General features: G+C 36.1%; 1 protein-coding gene across 10 annotated transcripts in view; it reads left to right on the top strand.

The window, feature by feature from the left end:
- The window catches only part of ABI2 (abl interactor 2), a 78,607-nt gene extending 51,811 nt beyond the window's left edge, over positions 1 to 26,796 (top strand). The window contains exons 2-13 of one of the 10 annotated variants that reach the window (XM_070933234.1): positions 167 to 334; positions 1,208 to 1,384; positions 4,325 to 4,342; positions 8,135 to 8,232; positions 8,967 to 9,113; positions 10,077 to 10,201; positions 11,210 to 11,266; positions 17,996 to 18,181; positions 20,040 to 20,198; positions 21,545 to 21,631; positions 22,449 to 22,622; positions 25,097 to 26,796. In XM_070933234.1, the coding sequence (XP_070789335.1) occupies positions 167 to 334; positions 1,208 to 1,384; positions 4,325 to 4,342; positions 8,135 to 8,232; positions 8,967 to 9,113; positions 10,077 to 10,201; positions 11,210 to 11,266; positions 17,996 to 18,181; positions 20,040 to 20,198; positions 21,545 to 21,631; positions 22,449 to 22,622; positions 25,097 to 25,272 (1,572 nt within the window). In that variant the 3' untranslated portion in view covers positions 25,273 to 26,796. The remainder of the gene's footprint in view (positions 1 to 166; positions 335 to 1,207; positions 1,385 to 4,324; positions 4,343 to 8,134; positions 8,233 to 8,966; positions 9,114 to 10,076; positions 10,202 to 11,209; positions 11,267 to 17,995; positions 18,182 to 20,039; positions 20,199 to 21,544; positions 21,632 to 22,448; positions 22,623 to 25,096) is intronic. The other 9 variants (XM_070933235.1, XM_070933226.1, XM_070933225.1 and 6 more) reach the window with 9 other exon arrangements.
- The last annotated feature ends 341 nt before the right edge of the window (positions 26,797 to 27,137 follow it).

Here is a 27,137-nt window from a genome sequence, read left to right as displayed (position 1 = left end):
CTTTTCTTTGATGCCAGCAATTTATATAATAAAATATGAAAGAACAATTTGACCTAAGAAAGAAGTTGTGAGAAATGACTATAATGTGTATATTGGCTTAAAAAGTTGGAAGATGCACAAATTGTATATGAAAAATGTACAGTTTTGATTATTATTTTTTCTTTAGTCACCAGATAAACAACGGGCTCTAGAAGAAACCAAAGCATATACAACTCAGTCCTTAGCTAGTGTAGCCTATCTGATCAACACTTTGGCAAATAATGTTCTGCAAATGCTGGATATCCAGGCATCCCAGCTTAGGCGAATGGAATCATCAATCAACCACATTTCCCAAGTAAGATAACATACTTACTCACTTTATATTTAAGGCTCAATGTAATACAGAGAATATTGCACTGTTTCATGTAGGCAGATACAATCTGCTGTCTGTTAGTTTTTATGGAAATATAATTTTTTTTGAAGAAAATAAAATAGACATTTTTTGAATAATAAAATAACTTCTTTAGCTAGTTTTACGGTGTAAAATTCATACTTGAAATGTATGATTATTGCAACAAATGCTGAATATTACTATTACTATCCCAAAATGTTCATTTATGGCAATGAGTTTCTTCAGTTTTTGGAACCTATAGCATTAAAAAAAATCTACAAAGAACCTGAAAATATAATTGTTTTCTATGATACTGTCTCACATTAGATAAAAACAATATTAGCAAGCATGGCATAAATCCTTTCATTCCAGGAAGTCCATATTGGGACAGTAGTATGTTTTGCACAGTTGTAACTAATGTTAAGTTTCTGTAGAGATCTTAGAGAGCAGCAGACCTAGGTATCTATAATAGACGGTAATCAATGTACAGCAAGAATCCATGATGTAACACTGTTAATCACATAGAATGATTCATGAACATAGAATGATGTTTCTAGAAGGAATATATTTTCACTTAATGTTAGGGAAAATGTAACTGTTATGAAAATGTATGTCATTATTTTCAATTATCAGTGTCATTTGTATTTTAAAAGAATTTGTTTTTTTCTTTAATTACTTAACATCAGTATAAGGACTATTCTGTATATCTCAGAAGTTTTTGTATGAAATTAAATTCTATTATACCAAAAGAAATAAAGCATGTATCAATTGTAGCTGTTTTATTTAATGATCTTTAATGATGATTTTTAACAATGTATATATTCATTATGCCTGCAGACAGTTGATATACACAAGGAAAAAGTGGCTAGAAGGGAAATTGGCATCTTGACTACAAACAAAAATACTTCAAGAACTCACAAAATCATTGCACCAGCCAACTTGGAGCGACCTGTTCGTTATATCAGGAAACCTATTGATTATACAATTCTTGATGATATTGGACATGGGGTAAAGGTAAGTGGTAAGATGAAATAATTCAAATGAATTAACATGCCTGTATATTTTAAGAATGCAAAAATGTTTGTGTGGAGATGCTCCCTTGCATTCTCCAATTAATAGCATGGTTTATTTACCTTTTATATTATTGATTCTGTACTGTATTGTTCTTTGTGTCTCAATGAGCAAAAAATAAACAATTCATTTGTCTCCTTGATTTTGATTTGGTTATCTAGCAGTACTGACTGACAATGCAATACTTCTTTTCTTTTTGCTTGTGAACTAAACTCTTGTTATAATACCATTGCAAGCATGATATTAATCTTTCCTTTGGTCAGACCAATTTATTTATATTTATTATATGGATTTGTCTGCTGCCTACTCCCTTGATTCTAGACTCAGTTAATTCCAGACTTGCATAATAAACAAAATTAAGGAACTAATCTTTGAATATCCCTTTAAAACAGAAAAATAAGATAAACCAGAGAAAATCTCTAGGATCCACTGGGTATATGGCTCTAACAACACCTATGATTTAAGTGTTGCTAAATTACAGGGAGAATTACATATTAAATTTGTATGCATGCACTGTGTAGCTACACATTTAATTGCACGTGTAAAGTTTGTTTGTTTTCTTGCATGCATCTCTGGAATACAACCTTAAATATACAAAGTAATTAAAAGATGTGAAAACACCAATGAGAAGGAAAAAGTTAATGTAAAAAAGAACAATTTACAGTACTTGCAGTGTTTAGGCAGCATAGTAACAGAAAGGACAAAATAATATGAAGTAGTATTTTCTAGGGAATTATTTATCTTGCAAAGAAATGCATTTGTTTGTGTGGTTCTTCATGAACTAAGTATATTACTGTTTACTTCACAATCCAGAACGTAATGATTCAGATTCTACGGTGAAGCTAATTAAATTTGAAATATATTTAAATACATCTTTCTTCAGTGAAAACATTTACTATGTTGATTATAATATAAAACTATTCTGAAAGTGCACAATAACCTTTGACTGAAATGCTTACTTTAAACATTAGTGAATTTTCTAAAAATTGCATGCATAGGACAGTCGTATGGTGAAAATGATTTATAGAGTAAACTACAGCTATTTTTCTTATTGTTATCATATCTTCAGGTTTTATAAAACAAATACAGAGAGTTTCTGTAGCTGTTACACATATTTACATTTGGATTGTAGAAATAACATAACATCTTTGATTTATGAGATAGCATGTTTGGTTCTGTTTTTTTCCAATAATGCCATCCTGGAGGCAAACAATAATCAAATATATGTATGTCAGTTTGCACTATCTGAAATAATATTTGAAATGCAAGTTTAATTTGCAACAACAGCAAAAATATATAGCCATGTTATATCATATTTAATGTAATCATTATGAATTCTATCTAATCTATCAAAAATTCCTGTTCTTCCATATATCTTCTAAATCTGTTCTGGAATGTTAATTAATGTTCTGGAGCAGATTAAGGAGTGTGGATTGCTCACACAGAAAAGGGAAATCTGCTTTGCCAACCGTTTCTCTTGTGCTGGTGGATAGACTGATTAAATGCAGTTCAGTCGCTGCCCCTACCTACAAGATAATGGTAATGAATAGTGGAGGTAATGACCAAATAAAACCTAATTTTAAGGGAGTATACAAGCAATTAATTTAATTATTCTGTAACATGAATGCTATAAATAGAAAACCAGAATAAAAGTATTTAGGAATAAAAATTATTTATGGAAAACAATATAGTCAGAACAGATTTTGATAATGCCTTACTTTACCTGTGCTAAGCAGAAAGTCTTAAACAGAAGCTGTGTCCAGGTTATAAGTTACTTGTGATACCTGTTTGAGAACCCTGATTCAGGGAGCATATTGTGTGCTCCAAAGCATCTATTTCTCTTTAAATCTGAACTGTTGCAAAGTCCCATGGGTGACAAGCTGCTAGGCTTTTTTAATCAAGTGAAATATTATTATTTGAGAGTAACTTTATTATTGAGTCTACACATGGGTAGGGGTATGTACTTCATCAGAATATTTAATAGATTTCATTGGCATCCTTCAGTCTCAAAAGACTATGGTATCGTGCTCTGGAAAGAGGTCCTAAAACAGCATCTATAGTGTGACTAAAAAGGCCAATTCGAGAGTTGCAATCCCTTCCACACTGAGGGCAGACACATTCTGTCCCCTACCCAGCCCTCAGATTTCGCTGGTTCTGGGACTGCCTAATAGATTTAGCAATAGAAGAATGGATAAATAGCAAATCCTGTATAGCTGAATAAATTCTTTCAAACAAGGAGTTTCAGAATATAAGGAATCATGTATAAAGAATCTCTTTTTGATTTATTAAAACAGTTGTGTCCTTTTGTACACTTTTGGCTGCTTCAGAAGCTGTTCTCAGTTGTCTCTGCATATGTGTGCATGCAAAGCAGGCAAAAAGCAACTGGAAGCAGCTTGGTTTGTGCAGGTATATAGAGTTGGCTGGCACAGCAGGTGTGGGAGCCCAGAAAAAGATGCCACTGTTTTAATGATCCAAAGAGAGCTTTGTTTTAGCATGGACTGAACCACTTCTGAAGGATTTTCATAGCCCCTAAAATCTATATTGGGTGAACTTTTTCCTCAGTATTTTTAGCATGTATGAGATTTATGAATATGCTACATGTGCAAAATAATAATTTAGAATTCAATTTATCATTGTTATTTGTTAACAGATTTGTTAACAAATTCTGTTAATAATATTTTAAAACGTTATTCATTTTGAAAACCTTTATTCATAACACCTTCTGCTTTAATCACTCTTTCTATGATCTATTGATACATTATTTAGTTGATGCTAAGTGCTTAACTTTTCTTTTTCCCTTCTTTCTCCATATCCTGAAATTTCAACTAACCTTTCAATGCTTTTCTTCCTTACCTCTTTTATTTGCTTCATTTATGCATTAAGTGGTTGCTTAGATTTAAGGTAAGAAACATCAGGGCTGGATTTCATTCTTATATTTGAGACTATTACATATGGGGAGAACGTTGTTTCTTGCCAAGCTCATGGGAAGAAAGTAATCTTTAATATATTTCTTGTGTCTTAAAAATATGCTAGATACTGAAAGAACTAGATATCTAGCAAGGCCTTCAGCAATCAGATTTTACATGAAAAAAATAAAGACTTGTGACAAGTCTTCTCTCCCCCTGTGTAATAATATATTATTATTTATATGATGTGATTTGATCTCATTTATGAGCCAAGTTTGAATTTGCAAACTTATTTTATTTTGCAAAATCAAATATAACTTGGGGCATGTTTTATTTTATATGTTTTGAAGTTATACTATCAATTATTAAGCAAACTTTTGAACTGCTACATCAGTCCTACTGTTAGGCTGGTGTTGCAGATCTATATATTGTAGTTTGGAAATATATACGTTTATATATTTTCTGCTATGTTTGTTGTCTTCATTATATTAATTAGAATTTAAGGTTACTTTTAATGTTCTCAGTATTTTTATATTAAAATACACTCATGCCCAATATATTTACAGTTAAGTAATATAGAACAGAAAAAATGTGTGTGCCTAAAGTCCATTTGCAATCAACTCCTTGAGTGCACAGAACTAATTGCCTACAAATTAGACAATTGGGCAGAGGGAGTCATGCACTGAGTAATTCTTCCCTTTTTTGGGGGGGTGGAATATAAAGTAGGAATAGATATAACAATATTATAAGTACCAAAATGAATCTCCTAATTATCCCGAGCCCTTTGATTATACTTTATAAGTAACCTTTGTTGGTTTAATAATGTGAACAGTCCTCATGAAATTCAACCTAGTGCTGGTAATTTGTCCCTTGTGGCTAACATAAGAGATGTAGATGAAAGATGAAAGGACAATAGAGCCTCTAAACTTGTGCTGAATTGAACATAATGGGATTTGGTACCGAGTAGCATGTGCTGCCAACTTTGGCTTATTTATGTAGTGACTTTTATGTATAATTAACCAGTATTTGCATTTGGAGTTCAGTTCTGTACTGTGCTAACTATAATCTTCAGCCACTCACATACTCACTTAAATGTAGTTTACAAAGTTCTTGTGAGTCTAAAGTGGGATTGTCCTTAGGGATATTACTGTATTCTTGCCCCTGGAGGAGTTGGTCATTTAATAATGTGGAATTGATTTTTTTAAAAAGACAGTATAACTGATGACAAGAAATTGCACTTATGCCAAATACATCTTAGAGTCTTAAATGTCAACATATCACAATATATCTAACAATTATCTGAAAGGCAGTCTACCAAAAATAAGAATATGGAGGACTTATTTTCTTCTGAAGTAATCCCTAAAAGCTTGCATTTCAGCAATGGACACAGCCATAACTGCCTCACATGGTCTTTACTAAGGTCACCACAACCACTATTACTTCTCTCCTATATTGCTGTGTTGTGAGGAATAGTGAAACAACTTGTCTGCGTTTATACTGGCTGGAAGATTTTTTTAAAGAAAAATCTTAGAATATATTCAGTAATCTTGAATTAATATTTCTGTATATTTGGCATTGATTCCCTGGATAGTGTATATAGATAATCTAAAGTTACCAAGTATTCTGCATATATTAACTACTAATTAATTATTAGTATTGACAATCTTGTTTAACTTGATGCCATCCAAGAATTAGATTTAGCTTCCATCACCTCCAGGTTTCATAACATTCCATTATAATGGTAGCTGCAGAAAGCCACGCTTCATGGACTTTATTTATTGTAAAGGTATCCCCTTCCTTCTATATTTTTAAAGATAAATTTTACATGTTTGACAAACTAAACAAACAAACAAACAAATAAATAAAATTCAGAAGCTTTAAACTGTAGGGTGTCCCATAAACTTACAGACACCGTGAATGCATTATTAGTGTTGCTTTTATGGTAAGGAAATACAGTTGAATAACTTTATAAACGCCATGTCAAATCCCAATTCTTAAACCTAAATTGACTGACCCTCCAGTGATTCCTTCATTTAATGAGCTTTTTTTTAATCTACAGAGAAATAATCACAATTTTATCTATCATATTTATGATTGATAAAAATCCTGCTTATTTCATAAAACATTCTGTTGAACATGAGACATTTACTGTTTATACCTTGAATTTATAGCATCATTTATATAGTTTGATTTACTGATATGATCAGTAAAATTATTAACTGAAAAATTGAGGTAATTAGTGCATTAATTATAACTTGGGTTTTTTTGTATTTACTATTAAGTAAGGAAAATATTTTTTACAGTCTTGTATACTACTTATTTTATTTGCATATTGATGCAATACAATTATACATTAAAATATTCATGGTAAAAATAATTAAGAAAAAAATTAATAATATCCCAGCAACATAATAAATATAAACATATTTATCCTTTGTTACATAATACGTCATAATATGTTTTCTATAATTCAATTTATAGAAGCTTCTGGAAGTGTAGTAATATCAGTGTGAATTTAAGGTTAAAATTTACAAGTATATTTAATATGTAACGCTTATGAAAACCATTTCAAAGTTTATTTAAATATTTTTTTCTTTGGGGCAATATTGGATTATTTACCTTATAAACTCAGAATGAACAGTCCTTTCGGAAGCTACATGCTTGAAATTTTAATTGCCCTTTGAATGTATGATATTAGTAATATAACCCAGCTTATTTCTGTTTTATTAAGTATGGCTTCAATAAATTTATATAATTGCAACTAAATTTAAATTTAGTACCTGTTCTTTGGGTCAAATTCTTCTGCTCTTCATGCCAAGAATGAATCCCCCATCTCAATATTCTTGGGGAAATGGCTTATGAAGAATTACATCACAAGCCATATAAAGGGAGAGGGACTGAATAGAATTCTTATCATGATGATGAAAGGACCTTATATGGAAAGGACAAGGGAAGCTGTTGGATTGGCATTTATCACTACTTCCTGTTGCTGTTGACTCCAGCAAACCTTTGTGTCCCATTAACAAATGGTGATATATGATTAATTGGATTGAAAAGATAATTGGATTCATATTTCTCATTCCAATTTTGTTATAACACTTATTAATGAGACCTCATACACTTTAGGATTTTCCCTGGAATATCTGATAAAATTATATGTAAGGCATTAATGAAAAGAAAATTGTTCCTGAAAGACACCGCTCAGAGGCAATAAAATCATATTGGATTTTCATATAATATACAGTTGTAAATTTGTATTTCTTACCAAGAGTATGTGTAGCAAGAATCAAGCTCCAAACCAGCTTTTGAGCATGTAATTGATTACATGTAGTTGAAAAACTCACATGCATATAGTATAATTAAAGCACAGCCAATAAAATGTTTCAGATACAGTTACCTTCCAATCTCATTGGAGTAGACAACTAGGGTACTGCATTATTGCAACGGTAAATTTAGGAGTCTGAAACTCCTAAGTTGAGCCTAGAAAACTCAACAACTTTCATGGAGATAGATTTGCCATGCCACATTGCCAGTGATCTATTCTGAATGTAAATGTAAACTCTGGCTCAAAGCCACACCACATATAACCATAATTTAAGTGCACCTAATAATTTTAACGAGGGTAGAGTTAGCACACATATGTATGACTAGTTTGGTTTTTTTCTTTTCCTTTTTTTGATTTGCACATTTCCTTGTCTCTTTAATGTAGTAGATCAAGTCTTTAAGGACTCTTGTTTAAGTCTGAAAAGTTTGTGAGGTTATTTTTTTCCCATTACATCTTACACAGGTTAGCACGCAGAATATGAAAATGGGTGGTCTGCCTCGTACCACACCACCCACCCAGAAACCACCCAGTCCGCCAATGTCAGGGAAAGGAACTATTGGGTAAGTATAATTGCATTTACATCAGAAGGTGGAGGGAGAGAATGTAAAGGGGAAATCTAAAACTTTCTTTTAGCTTTTACAATTGTCTCTTGGCATAAAGGTACTTAAAAGCTGCAGTCTGGGTTTTGAAGGCAAGCATAAACTTATCCATAATATCACCAAGAGGTGTTACGTAGTCATTCTGTGGAAGCCTGTGGGATAGTGCTTGCAGTTTGAATAGCTGTACACTATTTTCTGCTGTATTTGGAAAAAATGACCAGCCTGGATATCCTGTGATAGATGAATAGAAAATTTCATGACCCTGTACCATAATGTGGGGATTTTTTTTTATCTCCAAAGAATCCTATTCTTTCTTCCTTTCTTCTGCATAGGGATGCCTGTTACACGTAGCATGACAGACCATCAAGGGGAATAGGAACTCTGTGCATGCCTCTTATAACCTAATCCCATCTGTCCTTTCTGCCCCAGTACATAAATAATCTTGAGGAAAAAGGGAGGGAGGGATAGTTTATGGCAGGCATGCATGGATCTCTTTGTGAATTATCTACAGAGATGCCAGCTGGGAAAGCTGGGCCTAAGGAAATCCTACACATATGCTACTCCTGCAGTGCATTGGATCCAGCCCTGTGCATTTTTGAGCAGAACAATCTAGCAGGAATTCTGCACTGCCTTGGCCAAAAGGTTTTTGTATTTCATTGTCTGAAATTGCTTCCATACATGTTTTTCTTGTGTAGGCGTCACTCTCCCTATCGCACACTGGAGCCAGTGCGTCCTCCAGTGGTACCAAATGACTATGTACCTAGCCCTACCCGTAATATCGCTCCCTCGCAGCAGAGCCCTGTTAGAACAGCTTCTGTGAATCAGAGGAATCGCACTTACAGGTATTCACTCTGCTCCTGCGCAAAATATTAACAATAATTAAGACAAACTCGGTTTATAGCAATCTGCTTTTAACCACCCCACCCCACTCCACCCCACCTCTCCACTTAGAGCTTCATAAATTCATGTGATTTCCTGGGAAATCCATTGGGAGATAGAGAGACACCATGCTGCTTATACTACGTGTTGTGTAGTGTGAAGTTGTTTGTCTTGGAACAGGTTTTTGTTTTGTTCAGAAGCAATATACAATACACTATTGCATTGTGTAACAGATATACTATTATATTTGATGTATTTATTTTTACTGCCTACTTTCTCTTTATAACTGGTGTGATACACAGCTTCTAAATGTGGTACCTGCTAACAAGAATACTGCAACTGTGAAGTTTATGTACAAAATTCTGAAGTGGTGAAATTTTGATGCTTGTGAAAGTGCTGCCAATTTTAAACAAATGTGTAGTTCAGTTGACTTGAAATGTGGCTAATATTATTTATTTCCATTGACCCTTAGAAGGTATATTGTAACAGTAGGAAAATAGCCTTGGTAAAATAGTTTTTGCAGTGTGGAATCAACCTGCAGAGCAGGTCAGCAGTACACAAGGGGAAAAAAAGTTAACATAAACTAGAGAGCTCTCATGGCCATTTACAAAGAAAACTATTTTATACATAGATGTTTTTAGTTCAAAGAGCATTATGCACTTTAAATGAAACAGCTTCTTTCCACTGAAGGTCCATATTACCAAGACTTTCAGAAAATGCTCTTGAAGGTGTTTTTCATCATTTCATCTGTACTATTGATCCTGAACGATGTTTCCTAATTTTAGCTGAGGCATTTTAAAAACATACCCAGTTTTTATTGGTCTCTGAAATGGCAAATTTAGCAAGCTTCTATAAATGTTGTGTAGCTGTGGTTTACCTGTTAGAGAATGGAATATAGTTACTTTGGTGGTTTGGATTTCTTTTAGCAGCAGCGGAAGCAGTGGAGGGAGCCATCCAAGCAGTAGGAGCAGCAGTCGAGAGAACAGTGGGAGTGGAAGTGTCGGCGTCCCTATTGCTGTCCCTACTCCATCCCCTCCCAGTGTGTATCCAGGTAATGTCCCTTTTATTCCTAGTCCTGTTTTGTTCTTTTGATTACATGCTCAGTTAGCCAGTGGTTTGGAATTGCAATGAAGTGTGTACAATTTACCATATCTTTTTAGTACTGTTTAAATGGAAGTGAATATTTTACATTAATTTGGAATGTTAAGATTTATTTATAATCTTAGCTATTTTGTTTCACTATTCCATGTGACTTAATGTTGTAAGCCTCCCAGAGCCTCCTTGTGGCGAAATGGGCAGAAAATAAATTTAAATAACAACAACAATAATAATGATGTGACTAATAGCAGATATAGTTAAAGCTAGATTTTGCTAGTATTATAAAATACATACTGCTTATAGGTAATCCTTGACTTATGATCACAATTGAGATGAGAATTTTTGTTGTAAATTGCAATTGTAAATCAAGTCATCATACACAATCAATTTTATGACCATTTTTTACGGTGACAATAAGCGAGTCACATGCTTGCAAGTGTGAATCCAGTTTAATCAATGGTATTTTTTGCTAGAAAATAGCGAAAAGTGTCATATCTAGTAATCATGTGACTATGGGACACGGCAAACAGTTGTAAATGCAAACTGGTTACCAAGTGCCTGAATTGTGATCATGTGACTATAGGGACAGGATGATGGTCATAAGTTCAAATTTAGGTTTTAACTGACTTTTTGAGAGGCTGTCATTAATTCAAACCATTGTTATGTGAACAGTCATATGTTGAGGATTACCTGTTAACACTTTGAATTTCAAAAATTCCTCATCGAAATCTCCTGGACCATAAGGTTCTCTTATGGATTGGTATGACTCAAGATCAGGAAGTAAAGATCAAAAATAGATTGATACTGGGGTTCCCTGAGCAATTGTTTTGGGGTTGCAGCATTTTCTTTTTGTCTAACCAGATGTAACAATGAACAACAATGTGGCCAACTTTGAGGAAATGGCTTATTTATCTCTGTGTTTATTTGTATCCCACTTTATTATTTTTACAAATAACTCAAGGCAACGAACATGTCCAACACACTTTTCTCCTATTTCCCCACCACAACAGCCCTATGGGTGAGTTCTTTCTACTTAGAAAAGAAGAGAATAAGAAGAGTCTGATATAGGTTTGGGGACTCATAATTGTAGATTGTAGAGTCATCTTCTTTTAAGCATGTTGTTGGAGCCATACAGCAGAATCCTGGTCTAATCCTGTGAGCTTTTGTTACAATTTTATAAAAGCACATTAGTGCACTTCTAAAATGTCCTTCTTTTGTTTTCTTAGTAAAAATAAGTCTTGTTATATCACCACCGGAGCCATATATTTTCAAATGCAGTTTCTGTATTTTGCCAACCACAATGACAATAAACATGCTTTTGCTACAACTAATTTTTTCAAGGCTAATATGTTATACAGCTTACAGATTTGTTATAAGGTATATAGAAGTCTATGGAGGCATTTCTATCTAAATTTTTAGAGCATTGCTATGAATTTCTTATTGGGATGGAATCTCATGAATCTGGCCCAATTTCTGTGGAAACTTGTACACAGAGAAACTTTGCTACTTGAAATAGCACTTTTTTTGTGGGGGGGGGGATGGCAGCTGAAGAATGTTGTGGAAGTGAGGCATTCTCACAATCTGAAACATCACCAGCCTACTGTTTCACTTTGTGCAGCCCTGAGAGAAGCTGCTATAAGCTGAAGCAAAACATCCTCAACACTGATACTCAGTATGACCTAAGCAAAATTCCAGTGCTATATGGAAGGAGAACATTTTGGGAGATTCTTTCCCACACTAAATGCTCAGCAAAGATCTTTATGCCCATTCCATAAGAACCTTTTCACTTTTTTCCATTACAGTGTTTTGCCATCCTTGCTGTTTAAGAGGGAGGATTCAATAGTTTCCCTATTTTGTCTTGTCTGCTTGCAGAAATGGGAACCGTCTGTATAGTTTGGTGATCCAACCTAGTAAATGCTCTTCTTACTTCATTCTTATGCCATTTCCTTTTAGCTAAGAAATCACTATCAAATTTCTAACTATTTAGCAATCTTGGTAACTTTGAGAGTTTCTGTTCTGTATCTGTTTCTATCTAATCATCTGGTTAGTACAGTATTTCTCTGTTATGTTTATTTTGGTCTTTGTGTGTTTGTTTTGGTCTAGTTGTGGGATTAAATATGGAACTGCATACCTAAATTTCTACTAGTACACAAACTTAACTTGCTGACTTATTTTTTAAAAGGGAAGGATTTTCTGTAGCAAAAAGCTATATAGTTTGCATGCTAATTAAAAGCTTTACACTCCTTCTGCAGTTTACCATTACTGAATATGTGACTATCTCTTGTGAAAGTTTATCTATTGTGATATGTGACTAGCATACAGGATAAAATAATGCAAAAGGAATCCCAAAATTAATTGCTGTGGTACTTGGTGTTTGTGAATTTTTTTTTTAAACAATAGAATATCTATAAGATACAATCTATACATTGAAGTCTACAGGTGAATATGTATGAATCTAAAATCTCTATATCAGGGGTGTCAAATTTGATTTCATTGAGGTTGTGTTTGACCTCAGAGAACCAGGGGTATGGGTGGGTGTGGTCATAGTGGGCGTGGCTGGGGTGGGCATTTGACACAGGCCCAAGATGCATTTCCCCCCCTTCTCTTATTTCTTTCCATAGTTCTTTACGATAACCATTTCCCTATCTCTTCTACCAGATATTACTTCTTCTTCTTCTTGTGCCATGTCCGTCATCGGACGTTGGCGATCATGTTGGCAATCCTAATTTTTTCAACAGGCGTATGAAAAAGTGCTGCTGAGTTTTGTCCAAACCAGTCCCTTAGGTTTTGAAGCCATGATGTTCTTCTTCTGCCTGGGCCTCGTTTGCCTTCAATTTTTCCCTGGAGGATTAAGTGAAGGATGCTGTATTTTTCTGGGTGTCGCATCACATGTCCAAAATAAAATAATAACTTTATATTACTTTATATTGCCAGATATTACTGGCGAACATTTATTACTTATTCTTCATACTCCATTAAACTTTTTATTTCTAAATTTATAACCCATTGTTTAATAGTAAATTGCTTTTCCAGGCAGAAAAGCTATTTATACTATATATAAATAGTATAAAAGCTATGTATACTATTCAACTAATAATAAAAATATGATAGCATAAGTAACATGATAATATAAGTTCTAACAGCAGAGGTAAATTTCCAGGATAGTAAATAGAAATGGCTGTCAATTATAGATTGTTGATTGTAGATTAAATGGACCTACAGTATGTAAAATCTGGCATTAAACTGTAGTATTAATATAGGATATTGCTTGTTTTCTATCCAGATCAGGCACTTACTTGAGGCCACATAATTGTAATCCAGTCCTCCTGTAGCACTCTACCGGCCAAAAATGTTTTTGGCTGGCACAGTGCTGAAAGAGGTTATGGTGGCTGAAAATGGGCCACATAAGGCCTCCTGTTGGAGGCCTGGGAGGCCAAAAACAGGCGGCGGGGGAACCACACGTACCCTTCGTAGTCCGTTTTGGCTGGCAGAGGCACCGCGGGCCAGTCCTTTGATATTTCCAGGCCGGCCCCATGAGCAGATTTAAGCACCCGGCCCACGGGCCTTAAGTTTGATACCCCTGTTCTATATTGTAAGGTTTATATAATAAAATAGCAATAAGGCTAGAATCTATATAACTATAAATATAGATTGTACGGGCTAGTTATTGGCATATTATTCTCTATTATACAGTGAGCATAGACTTAATTTGAATACTGTCAAATTATTCCATCCAGATCAGAACTATCTATTTTGCTTGGTTCCAGAGGATGAGGAGAATTGGAAACTTTCTCACTCATACCTAAGGATACTGTACATTTCATCTGGCACTATTTGATTGGAATTTATATTCTTTTTCTAACTCTGTTCAACTTACATTTAACATTTTTAGCAAGATGGGAAAGGCATTTTATACAATTGATTATCACTTCATCTTTTTGAATCACCTCATCAATTATCAGTCTACTTCAGATTATCATTAATATAACTGTTGGGCTGTGAGATGGCTGACTTGTATTAGCATTTCCAAAACTTGTATTTTAATGAATTTCTCCCTGAGGTCTTTATGGCCCTGCTCTTTCTGTCACTGAGGAAAACTTAAAAATCCTGGTTCTCCCAACAGGCCCTGGGTCAGGGTGATTTGTGATCTTATATGTATTTACATATATGTAAATACATTGAATCAGGGAAATACCATAACAGTTAAAATACACACAATACATACACATGTATTTACATACATACATACACACATACACACATACACACACACACATACATACATACATACATACATACATACATACATACATGTATTGTGTGCTTTTTAATTGTTATGGTATTTCCCTATTCAATGGTTATTTTAATCTGTTAATTTATTTTAATCTGTTTAATGTTTTATGATGTACTTTTAAATGTTTTCATGTAGTGCTTTGAATTGCTCATTCTGAAATGACCTTATGAATAATAACAGCAATAATAATAGCAGCAGCAGCAGGTCTACAAATAATCAAGTCCTAAGTTTTAATGTTTAAACACAACATTAATTTATACTTATAAAAATTTAGTAGTCACATTGAAACATTTCATTCATATCCACATATATCATGCGAAGTAATGAAGGTGAAGGCTGATTCTAACAAGTTATTGCCATAGTTAGAAATCTCTTGTTTGAATTGTTGAAGCCAGCCTATCAGTTGCACAACAGCTACCAGAATCAAATGCATAGCTAATTGCATTTTAAAATTCAGAATATGATAACACCGTTTAATGCAGTGGTCTTAAGTTTTGTTTGTTTGTTTTTTTTAAAAAAAAACCTGACTGATAAGCAACAAAATATTTGCAAAGAAAAAAATGAGAAGTAATGAGTTATATTATTCTACATGTTCAAAGGACAGAGATAAATGTTCAACATTTATGTGAAGACGCTGGGTAAGATCATCCGTGGTTTTGGGGTGAAGTGTCATCTGTACGCTGACGACACTCAGCTGTACATCTCCACCCCAGACCACCCCAACAATGCCCTTGATGTGATGTCTCGCTGCCTGGAGGCCGTGCGGGTCTGGATGGGGAGGAACAGGCTCAGACTCAACCCTTCCAAGACCGAGTGGTTGTGGCTTCCGGCGTCCCGATATAGTCAGCAGGTGCCATCGCTGATTATTGGGGGTGAATCTTTGCCCCCCACAGAGAGGTCTCGCAATCTGGGTGTCCTCCTGGACGCACGGCTGTCTTTAGAAGAGCATATGACGGCCGTGGCCAGGGGGCCTTTTATCAGGTCCGCCTGATTCGCCAGTTGCAGCCCTTTCTGGACCGGGACGCCCTGCGCACAGTCACTCACGCCCTTGTTACCTCCCGGTTGGACTACTGTAATGCTCTCTACATGGGGCTCCCCTTGAAGAGCACTCGGAGGCTCCAACTGGTCCAGAATGCGGCCGCGCGGGTGGTTATGGGTGCAACCCGTTGCGCCCATGTGACACCCCTCCTGCGCGAGCTGCACTGGCTCCCAGTGGTCTTCCGGGTGCGATTCAAGGTGTTGGTCACCACCTTTAAAGCGCTCCATGGCATAGGACCTGGGTACCTTCGAGACCGTCTTCTGCCACCAATAGCCTCCCACCGACCAGTCCGCTCCCACAGAGATGGTCTCCTCAGGTTGCCATCGGCCAAGTCATGTCGGCTGGCGACACCCAGGGGGAGGGCCTTCTCTGTGGGAACCCCAGCCCTGTGGAATGAACTGCCCCCAGAAATTCGTAAGATTTCTGATCTCCGGGTATTTCGCTGCGCACTCAAGACCCTATTGTTCCACCAGGCTGGGTTAGCAACATAATTTTATATTGGATGTTTTAAATTTTTGGGGTTTTAAATTAAGCCAAATTTATTTAATACTTTTAAATTATTTTAAATTGATGTCTATTCTGTTTTTAAATAGGCTGTACACCACCCTGAGTCCTTCGGGAGAAGGGCGGTATAGAAATAAAATTATTATTATTATTATTATTATTATTATTATTATTATTATTATTATTATTATTATTATTATTATTATTATTATTTCCATGTATGGAGTAAAATAAATATTTTTATTGAAATATAAAACAATGCATAGCATTTGTAATACTTTCTTTTATAGTAAATCTAATTTTATTAAGTAAATGAAATAGGCCTTTCCTTAATTTTGTGTTATTTTAATGGGTGGGGAGATGGCAGTAAAAAGGAAAATTATCCATTCTTCAACCCCAAATAATCAGAAGCTATTCTCTTTGTTGGTGACATGCACCTTGACAGTAAGATTGGGTTTCCCATCATAGCTCCTTCACCTGATAAAAAGAAAATTGCAGTCTTTTCTTATTTCATTCCAATCGAACAGAACATTGAAAAAATGTAAATGTGTTTGTAATTCTGTCTGAGGGTCTGTCCATCAGTAGGATAGAACAGCAGCAAAATTGGTATGAGGAGAAAAACTAGTGGAAGTACAATTGCGTACAAAAATGGACTGGATTTGATTGGAGGCTGCCGTGAAATACATTCTAGAACATCACCACCCCTTGTGTGTCTTCCACAGTTGGGCAGTAGCTTAGAATGCTGCTGACTGCTCTGTTGTAAGATTCCTGTCCTGCAGCCTACCTATTGCTGTTCAGTAGCAATTGCAATAGCACTTAGACTTATATATTGCTTCATAGTGCTTTACAGGCCTCTCTAAGCAGTTTTACAGAGTCAGCATGTTGCCCCCAACAATCTGGGTCCTCATTTTACCGACCTCGGAAGGATGGAAGGCTGAGTCAACCTTGTACATGTAAACATAGATGCAACGTGAAGTGAGAGCAGAAAGACATGTATAGAGATGCATCTGTCTGTCTGTCTGTCCACCCATCTACCCACCCACATATTGTATAATAGGCTGCCTGACACATATACAAAATCAGGCAACATATATGTAGTCATTCTAAATAGACCTTTTTCATGCACACCCAGGCAATGCACATGCATCCACTCTGATTGGATCCTGAGACACACACAAATAGATGCAATATGAACTTATGAGGAGAAACATACACGTATCATGTTACTTCGTTACGTAGAAAAAAAAGTCAGATGCCACCTCTGGAAGTTGAATTCCAAACAACATGGTTCCCCTGTTTTTCCTCCTCCTTCCCTTCAAAGAGGGAAGATATTAGAATCGGTGGGGTCAAATTCTTGCTTTAAAAATTTTATTTTGCGTTTTGGGTTGGGCTTTTGTTGAATTTGATTAGGAGTCAAATAGTTAATAGAAAAAATTGGCCTGGGACCATAAGCAGTAGGTCCAATTTGCCCCCCCCCCAAAACACCAACATGTAAAACCACATCAAACCCTCCCCCCAAATCTGCCCTCCCCACACAAATTTTGGTCCTGCCTTCTCTGAGGCAAAGAATCACACTGTGTGGCAAAGAACCACATGGCACTCTTGTTCTATATCAACAGCTAAAACAAGACATGATTTAGGTTTATGAGGTTTTTTTGTATAGAATGCATTCCTGTTCCTTTTGTTTTTTTTTTTGTTTTTTTTAGTTTGGTGTTTAGCTGTATATGTAATGGGAAACTCCTCAGTGTAAACATTCCTGCTCTGTCCATTTTTTTTTCTTTCTTTTTTTTTCTTTTTGCTAATTTTTAAAGAATTGACGAAATCTAACAGCAATGATTCAAAAAGCTTTTCTCCTCCTTGCTAACCTGAACTATTCCTTAATGCTGCCTCTTCCTCCTCTTTCAACATAGCCCCTGCCAGTTCTGCTGGCACTTCTCCTCTTCCTGCTACTTCTGCCTCTGCTTCCGCCCCTCTCACTCCTGCTACTGCCCCATCCTCTGCTACCCCAGATGTTGCTGCTGCTGCAGGGGGTCAGCCCCTTGCTGATGGCTTCACTTCTCCAACTCCCCCTGCTGCCTCTTCCAATCCCTCTTCAGGTGAGTTTCTGCTGCTGATTGCTGACAACTGAAAAGTGCAATTCCTGCCTAAAACTGACCAGATGTTTTGAGCTTTTAGATAGATGGATATATCCATTGTTTCTCTTTTTCCTTCTTGAGTGAGGAAAAATGCCTTTTCCCCTAGAACCATATCAGAATGAAGATGATTCATTTTGGAGCTAGTGGCTTTTATTTTTCTGATGTTCTGGACAAAATTAGAAAGATGGAAGCTCAAAAGAGAAGATATTATAATGAAATGTTATATTTAATGTGTAGTAGATATGTATAAAAATGTATTGATTATATGAATAAGTATGTAACAAAAAATGTGTATGTATATAGTTGGCTGAAAGATAAATAGGATATTACTAAAAATGCCGGTATTGGAAAGCTGTAAAAGTATAACTAAGATTTAAAAGATGTAAACGTTAAATAAAAACAATTTAAAAAAATATCAAAAGATGGAAGCTACAATCAACCAAGATGCATTTTGCCAGATTAATTCTGTGAATAGCAAACTCTGGGATATGCTCTAGTTCATATTATTAAATTTATATATAGTTTTATTTCTTAACTTCATATAATACAGCTTCTGGTATCAGCTTGGCTTATTTTATTCCTATATAAGAAGTACATAGTTTTGGAGTGAAATAAACCTTCCATATATAATAAAGCACAATTGGGCTATGTGAAATTCATATGTTTTAAATTACAGCTCTTAGAAACTCTTATTATATTTGCACATAGAACTTTGGATTTTTTTTCTTTCTTCCATTCAATCATATCTAATTATCAGAGACTGCCTGGACAAATCCCTGACGTTTTCTTGGCAACATTTCAGAAGTGATTTGCCATTGCCTCCTTCCTAGAGTGATCAGCCCAAGAATACCCAGCTGACATTGTGCTAATGCAGGACTAGAATACAGGGTTTCCTGGTTTTTAGCCCAGTGCACTGTACCAAACTGGCTGTCATTCTGCATTACAGTATTTTCTATTTGTTCTGTTGACTGTGATAACAACTGCTCATTAATTATGATCACATATTTATATTAAGAAAGCTGAAAATGATTAAGATCAAATATCTCACAAGATTTGAGATGGTAATGCTGAATGAACACTGATAGTTTTACAGTTGGCAATATTTTGCTATTTTTAAAAAATATTTTTGGCAATCAATCAGGAGAATATTTATGATTCCCAGGAGCCACCAGTGATCCTGAGACTACCAGTTCCAATCCATTGCCCTTGATTTTACCTTGGTCCTGACTTTGAAATGTTGACCTTAAGCTAGTCAATAATAAGATTGTGGAAATTATTCAAAAAAACATTTGGGCAAAGCAAGGTGGCAGCAGACTGTCCTGTACTTCTGCGAAAGAGCTGTGCATGCAGAAACAACTCTGGAAAGTCCAGGCATGAGAAATTCAACATTCTGTAATTAGCGAAACCCATTCATATGGTACTTGAGTAATACCCAACTGCTTCACAATGCAATATCTGACATGAGATTCTTCTGCATTCTGGCTCTTTACACTTTCACTGTGAAGCACTGTGGCCGGTTATTAAATAATTAACTTGCATGTTATGTATGTATTGAAATGCTGACTTCCAGATTATCCATCAAGTTATCTACTTCTATATTTGGCCACGTTTTTTCAGAGTCAGAATCAACTCTAAGAATGTTTTCTTCTTAAATTTGTTTAATATACTCTCATCTACATAGGATTTTTTTCCATTAGAGAACTTGATGGAAACATATGTGTTTTTAACCACTTAATTTGAATTGCATGCCTAAATTGAATTACTTCATCTAAAAATGCATTGCTCAAGGTTTTATATTTTTTCTAACCTGTCAAAATAGGTCATCCTGTTCAGTTCTACAGCATGAACAGACCTGCTACTCGGCACACACCTCCAACAATAGGGGGTTCTTTGCCATATAGGCGCCCTCCATCCATCACTTCACAGAACAGCCTTCAAAACCAGGTCAACGGAGTACCATTTTATAGCCAGAATCCAGGTAAGATAGGCCCTTGTAGAATTCCCAGTTCTGATCCATTATAGAAGAGAAGAATACTAACCAGAAGTAGCTGGATATGTTTAGCAAGAACCTTCTATATATCATAGCACATAACTAAGTCCTGGCTTTAATTTTTTTAGTATGTTTGTTTATACTAAGGAATTGGTAATGGAAGAATCAAATCCAAGAACACCTAGTTCACTCGCTTTAAGTGTCTTTTGACACAGTACATAATGGCATTATCATAATCCCTATATAATGCCTATAGAGGCATAGAATGAATAGAAAGGTACCGTACATTACAGCTGTGGTGCTGCAGTGGCTGGAATGCAGTATTGCAGGCTAATTCTGCTGACCGCCAGCGGTTTGATCCTCACGGTTGAGACTCCCTTCCATCCTTCCGAGGTCAGTAAAATGAGATCCCAGATTGTTGGGGGCAATATGCTGACGCTTAGTGCTGTAAAGCACTGTGAAACAGTTTATTAAGTCTTAAGTGCTATTGATATATATGCACAAGTACATACATGTTATGTTCAGATACATATATTTCCCCTTCCCCAAAACTTGCATGTACTTTTTAAAAATGTGAAGTAAATTGCTTAGGTTTGGACACTTTTTCTTCTGCAAAATTTTTTATTTTCTTACTATTCAATATATTTGGTAGAATACTTTGTAAAATAAACTGTTGGAAGATAAATTATTGACATTTGTTATTCCATTGTTGATATATCATGGAAACTACCCAATACAATAATGTATAATAATAGTAATGTAATCCCAATTCAATTTATCTAATCAGAAGAAAAAAATTATTTAAAGTTGTTGCTTACATTGATTGTAAACTTATAAAAATATAAATATTTTAGTAAATGCAATTCAGGACTTAGCCACATAGTCACACTCTTTAAATGCAGTTAAATTCTCAGCCCTAAATTAATTTTGATTAAGCAGAAATGGATCAACAGTCCATATTTATATCAAATTGATAAATATGGAAGAAGAAACATTTCCTCTTAGCAGCATTAATAGTGTAGCAATATTTCTATTTGCCACAATAATGTTGTATGACATTTTATTAGCTATAATAAAATAAGTATGATTTAAATGGGGCTGTTTCAGGAATATTATTCTGTAGATACTGTAGATGTTTCCCAGAATTCTAAAAAAAATTGTTTCTTAAAAAATCTGGTTATCCATTTTCAAAGTTCTGCACAATTAATATTACCTAGTTTTTAATTATCCAGTCACTCCATTGGATTTAGTAAGATGCCACATTGTCTATCCAGTTATTTCATATTTCTATACTATATTTCTGATTGGAGTCTATTTGTACTTCTTCACTGCAGTGTCTCTTGCACCACCTCCTCCCTCCATCCTACAGGTAACTCCTCAGTTACCATTAATGGGATTTGTGGCCAGAGTTCAGGAAAACAGTAAGTTTGCCTTTTTATTGATCTGTGACTTAAGTAAAGGTCTTTCAGTTTTGCGTTTTGCTTTTAAAAGAAAAAAAAAAGCCTCTGACGATCAGGCAACTCAGCTGGGATCATCAGAGCCTTTTAGTAGCATTTTTTTTACAACCTCTTTGGCCGAAAAGGTTGTAAAAAAAAAATGCTTTTAAAAGTTTTTTTAAAAAAAAGTTGGCTATGCCCACCCAGTCACATTACCCCACACCAAGCCACGCCCACAGAACCAGTAGTAACAAATTTTACATTTCACCACTGGGTCAACCAAATTGGGGTGGTGGTGAGGTTGGTCTTAGTTCACTTGTGGCTACATAGAGATCCTAGATCATTCCTCTTTTAACTCCAACCCCAGATTCTGCCGTTCCTTTCCCTACAGTGCTGAAAGGTATATGATATCATCTTTGACACCATACTAGCTAGGAGTTGGATTTTAATAGCTGATGGATACCAAAATTATTTGATTATCTCCATTAAACAGATTATGTACATTAGAAGAAGGGAAGCAAAGGAGTCTTGCAAATTCTTTGCTACAAAACAATCTATATAAATGTTATGCATATAACTAGCCCTCATTATCTGTAATTATCCACAAGTTTGTTTATCTGTGGCTTTGCTCATCTATCAATGAAAGTTTTGAAGAATGAAGGAAAATTTGAAGCATAATCTGTAATATTATTTACAAGATATCTCTATATTTCCACTTCGGGTTTCATGTGTAAAATTTATTACATTGCTATTTATATAAACATCTAAGTCAGGAAACTTGAATGTTTTTTTATTTTTTTAGTTTCAGACACACCTCCCCCTCCACCCCCTGTAGACGAAGCTGTTTTTGATGAATCTCCACCGCCACCCCCTCCTCCAGAGGATTATGAAGAAGAAGAAGCAGCTGTGGTGGAATACAGTGATCCTTATGCTGAAGAGGATCCACCATGGGCACCAAGAACCTATTTGGAGAAAGGTTAGTTGGTTGGAGTTATAGGAGGGGATGGAAGTTTGTCTCCCTTATTGGGTCTGAATTCAGTGCAGTACATTATACAGATGCCTTTTTATCTTGAGAACTTGAGAGTCACAGGTTTTCTACTTTTTGCCAAGTAATAGCACTAGAAAAATATTTTGTTCTCTTATGTGATGTCCCAAAGTGTGACTTCTGATGTGATTGTGAAATAAAATTATTATTAGCCATCTCCAACTCCTTTTAAACAAAATGTAACTGGCTCCTTTCCCCAAGAACCCAAACTACATCCAGATATGAATGTAATTCAGAAATTTAATTTTATGCATTCAGTTTTTAAAAATGCTTCCCTATGTCAATTACTAATAACTGTGATTGTATTCCATTTCATCTGTGTGTCATATGTAGTCTTTGACCTACATCAGCAATTGGGACCAGACTTTCCATCATCGAGCAATGCAGTAATAAAGCATGACTGCATCTTTTAGTGATGCAGTCCATATAATCCTGATTGCTATTGTTACCATACTTTTTGGAGTATAAGACACACTTTTTCTCCCCTAAAAGAAGGTAGAAATGTTGGTGCATCTTATACACCGAATACAGCCATTTTTGGCTTCCTGAAACCCTGCCCTACATGTCCCGTTTTTTGCAAAAACAGGGCCTGCAGAGAATTTGGGAGGCCTGCAGAGTGCTTCTGGGGACTGGGGAGGGCAAAAACATGACACGTAGGGTGGGGGTGGGGGTTGGGAGGCAAAAAACGGGCCTGTTTTTTGCAAAAACGGGCGTTTTTGCCCTCCCTAGCTCCCAGAAGCACTTTGCAGGCCTCCCAAACCCTCTGTGCGTCCCATTTTTGTGAAAAACGGGCCTGTTTTTGGCCTCCCAAAACCCCCATGCGTCATGTTTTTGCCCTCTCCAGCCCCCAGAATCACTTTGCAGGCCCCCCCAAACCATTTACGCATCCTGTGTTTGCAAAAAAATTGGCCCATTTTTTGCAAAAACGGGACACACAAAGTGTTTGAGAGGCCTACAGAGTGCTCCTGGGGGCCGGGGAAGGCAAAAACTTTTTTTTTTCTTGTTTACCTCTTTGAAATCTTGGTGTGTTTTATATTCTGAAAAATATGGTAATTGAAATCCACAGTTGTTAGGTGAGGCAACTTCTTGCTGGTTTCTTACACCAAACTTAGTGGAGAAGCTGACAGGAAGTTGCAAGTCCTAGGCCGACAGGCAGGTAAGTTGTTGCTGCTGGAGGTGAGTGAGATCAGAGACCAAGGAGGTGTGTGGGGATGTAGGGAGGGAATCTGCAAGTGGTGCTGGTCAGGGAAAGTGTGAAGAGTGCATGAGAGGCTTTGTGCAGGTCAGTGAGAGAGTGGTGGGTTGCCTGAGAATTGGAGCGAATTAGATGCATGAAGTTGCATGAGAATGAGGTGTGAGAATGTTGAATGAGGGCATGCATGACATGCCGATCCAAGAGGGTATTACAGGGAGGTGCAAGTGGCTGGCACAGCATGATTGCAGGGGGCTGGTGCACAGGTGAAGGGGACTTAGCCCAGTGACTTGTGAGATTCCCTGTTGGCCTCCCCATCGACTTTCTGGAAAAGTTAGCAGGGGACATCATAGATGGCGATCATATGATCACATGGTATTTGGCAACTGGTTATGTGATTGACTGATTGTGTGAGTGTTGGTTTAGCCAGAACACTGACGATGAGTCATAACCCTCGTCATTCAGCACTGTCATAACTGAACAGTCGCTGAATGAATGGTCATAGTTCAAGGACTACCTGCATAGTATCTTGTGGGGGGGGGTTTGTGTGTGGGGGGGATTGCTTTGACTCAGGGTTTACTCCTGGTTACTGACTGGATAACTCAGTTTATTTTTCTTGGCAAGATTTCAGGAGTGTGCCATTGCCTCGTTCTTAGAACTGAGAGTGAGTGAGTGGCCCAAGGTCACCCAACTGAAATTGTGGGGCTAGAAGTTTGGTGTTTGAGCACGAGGCAAAAAAGTTTTTGAAAAACTATCCACTAAATCATTTTTGTGCTTTTCATTTCATTTTCAGCCATATGAGAAATAATTAGAATTTAATTAAGTCACCAAAGCATTGTTAGTAGTCCTGCACCACATATCCTGGAAAATCACTGTTAAAGGAAAGATGTATGGATTGAACTCCCACTTCTATTATCAAAGAAACCTTGTTGCCCTGTCTGTGGACAGTTTTGAGGAATTAGTCATTTAGTAAAATTAGTCATTTTTTAAAATTTAGTATTCCATCATTTTAGAATCAAAATGTATACATGTCTATGTTTTACAATGTTGTGATAGCAACTGTTTCTGTAAATGGGAAGGAACTCTTGCATGAATAGCCAGTAAAGAAAATGCCTACTTTTTGATACAAGAGACCACTTAAGTGAAAGCTGTAATTGCCTTGGGTTCAACTGCTTATTTGAAATGCTAATTTTGTTTTTCTTCTTGTTCCTAGTTGTGGCAATTTATGATTACACTAAAGACAAGGAAGATGAACTTTCCTTTCAGGAAGGTGCCATCATCTACGTCATCAAGAAAAATGATGATGGGTGGTATGAAGGTGTGATGAATGGAGTAACTGGACTCTTCCCCGGAAACTATGTAGAGTCCATCATGCACTACTCAGAATGAAGACCACTATGGCGAGAGACAGAACCAAAAGATTGTTGAGCTGCCCAGGTCCCATTGGCAGCTTGGGGGAAACCTGGGCACCTGAAGGAAGGAAGGATCATTGTAACAAAACCACTCCCCTTTCTTCCTTTTTATAAAATGGTGATTTGAATTGTTTTGAAGAATGGCTCTTCCATTTGCCAGCAGCGACCAAGCTGAATGACCAATATTAATGAGCTGACTGATCAACATGTAGATACAGAGATGTAATGAACTTGCCAGTAAAGGGATCCATTGCGACCCATTCAATCAAAATATGGGATTTTTTTTCCTCAGGAATACCATGCCTGGTATTGGGGCATCTTGGATGTTAGTGCTGAAGGCTTTGTTAGGCTATCTGCCATCTTTTTCCCCCTCTTTATTCTGCACATATTACTGTTGGATGTGTGTTATTGTACTGGCAAACATTCTGAGATTACACACCAACTGTGTCTCAGATTGGTTCCTTGCATCTCTAATACAGCAATTCTGCAATTGTTTCACACATATAGCTTGATCTAGGCTTGTAAGGAGCTGTTTCATTTCTTCTTACAGGAGGACATAACATCAGAGATAATCTCCCAATATATTGAGACTTCCAAGTCATAAACTGAGCTTCTTTTGTATCATTCAATTATTTTTAAGAAGTTGGACTAAAGATCATGAAGGACGATAAAGTTTGACATTTTAAAAATGGCCTCTGTCCTTCATATAATTATATAATAAGCAGCCTTATTCAGCCCTCAGTATGCAAAATATTTGTGAAATAGTTTAAACCTGCCCTCCTGATAGTGTTCAAAAACTGCTTTTAATCAGGTTTTAGCCCTGATTGTTGTTACAAAGGCTGACAGCAATGTTCTAAAATTACCTCATGTTTCATAATTTGGGAGTTGGAAAGGGACAGAAGTATTTTATAGAGAAAGGCTTTTGTCTGAACTGATTAGCCTGCTTCAGTTGACTATAGCTTGTCCAACTCAGAATAAGTATGTACTAATGAAATTGGCCATTTGTTCTATTTCAGATTTTGATACATAGCATAAAGGACCTTTGAAGGCAGACAAATATTGCTCAAAGATTTCCAAATGCTGTTGGTTTTCTTTGAACCCTAATTTAGAAACTGGCAAAAGTGTAACTGCTTTTTCTCCCACCAGTAAATATGTGGGTGATTTTCCAACAAGGGAATGAAAATCTGCTATAATGTCTGTAGGCACTTTAGCAACAAGCTAGAAGATATACAGAATGTGTTTATTTTTGTTATCCATCAATCATGGAGCTATCAGATTCAGGCATGAAGTGAGGGGGAAGGTGTGGAACTTTTTTCTATACTGTAGACCATAGTCCTTATGAAACTTGCTTTTGCTTAGCTGCTGGTTTTATGCTGATAGCAGCTGAATTGGGGGGATTATGAGCTCTGTGGTGTATTGTGAGAAGTTAAGTTTTAATCCCAGTCCAATTCTTCGCTGCTGATTAACATAATAAAAGTTTTCCCAAATACACAGAATAAGATATTTCTTTTTAAGGCATTGTAAACATTTCATACTTCTTACTCTTAGTTGATTTGCTGGCTATATTGCTCAAGATAATGTTCATTAATCATGTGCTTGGAACACTGATTGTAGTGGTCAGCCTTCCTTTCTCACATAAGCTAGCTCTAAATTTACTAACAACTTTCTGAGTTATGCAGATTATGTTGGTATAACTTCTGTGGCTTCCTCGGTTGCTTGTTTGTGCCATTAATAAACCTCAGGTGCTACCAAAAGTCATTAACTTAACATCAATTGTTGTAGCTCCCATTAGTAGGACTGCTAATGAGATCCAGGTCCCTTCAAAGATTACTGTTTCAAAGC

Source organism: Pituophis catenifer, unplaced genomic scaffold, assembly GCF_029215685.1.
Source record: "Pituophis catenifer annectens isolate HBS135680 unplaced genomic scaffold, rPitCat1.0.hap2 SCAF_1, whole genome shotgun sequence".
NCBI lineage: Eukaryota > Metazoa > Chordata > Lepidosauria > Squamata > Colubridae > Pituophis > Pituophis catenifer.
Note: the sequence above shows the minus strand (reverse complement) of the source record. Positions and strands in the feature narration are given on the sequence as shown.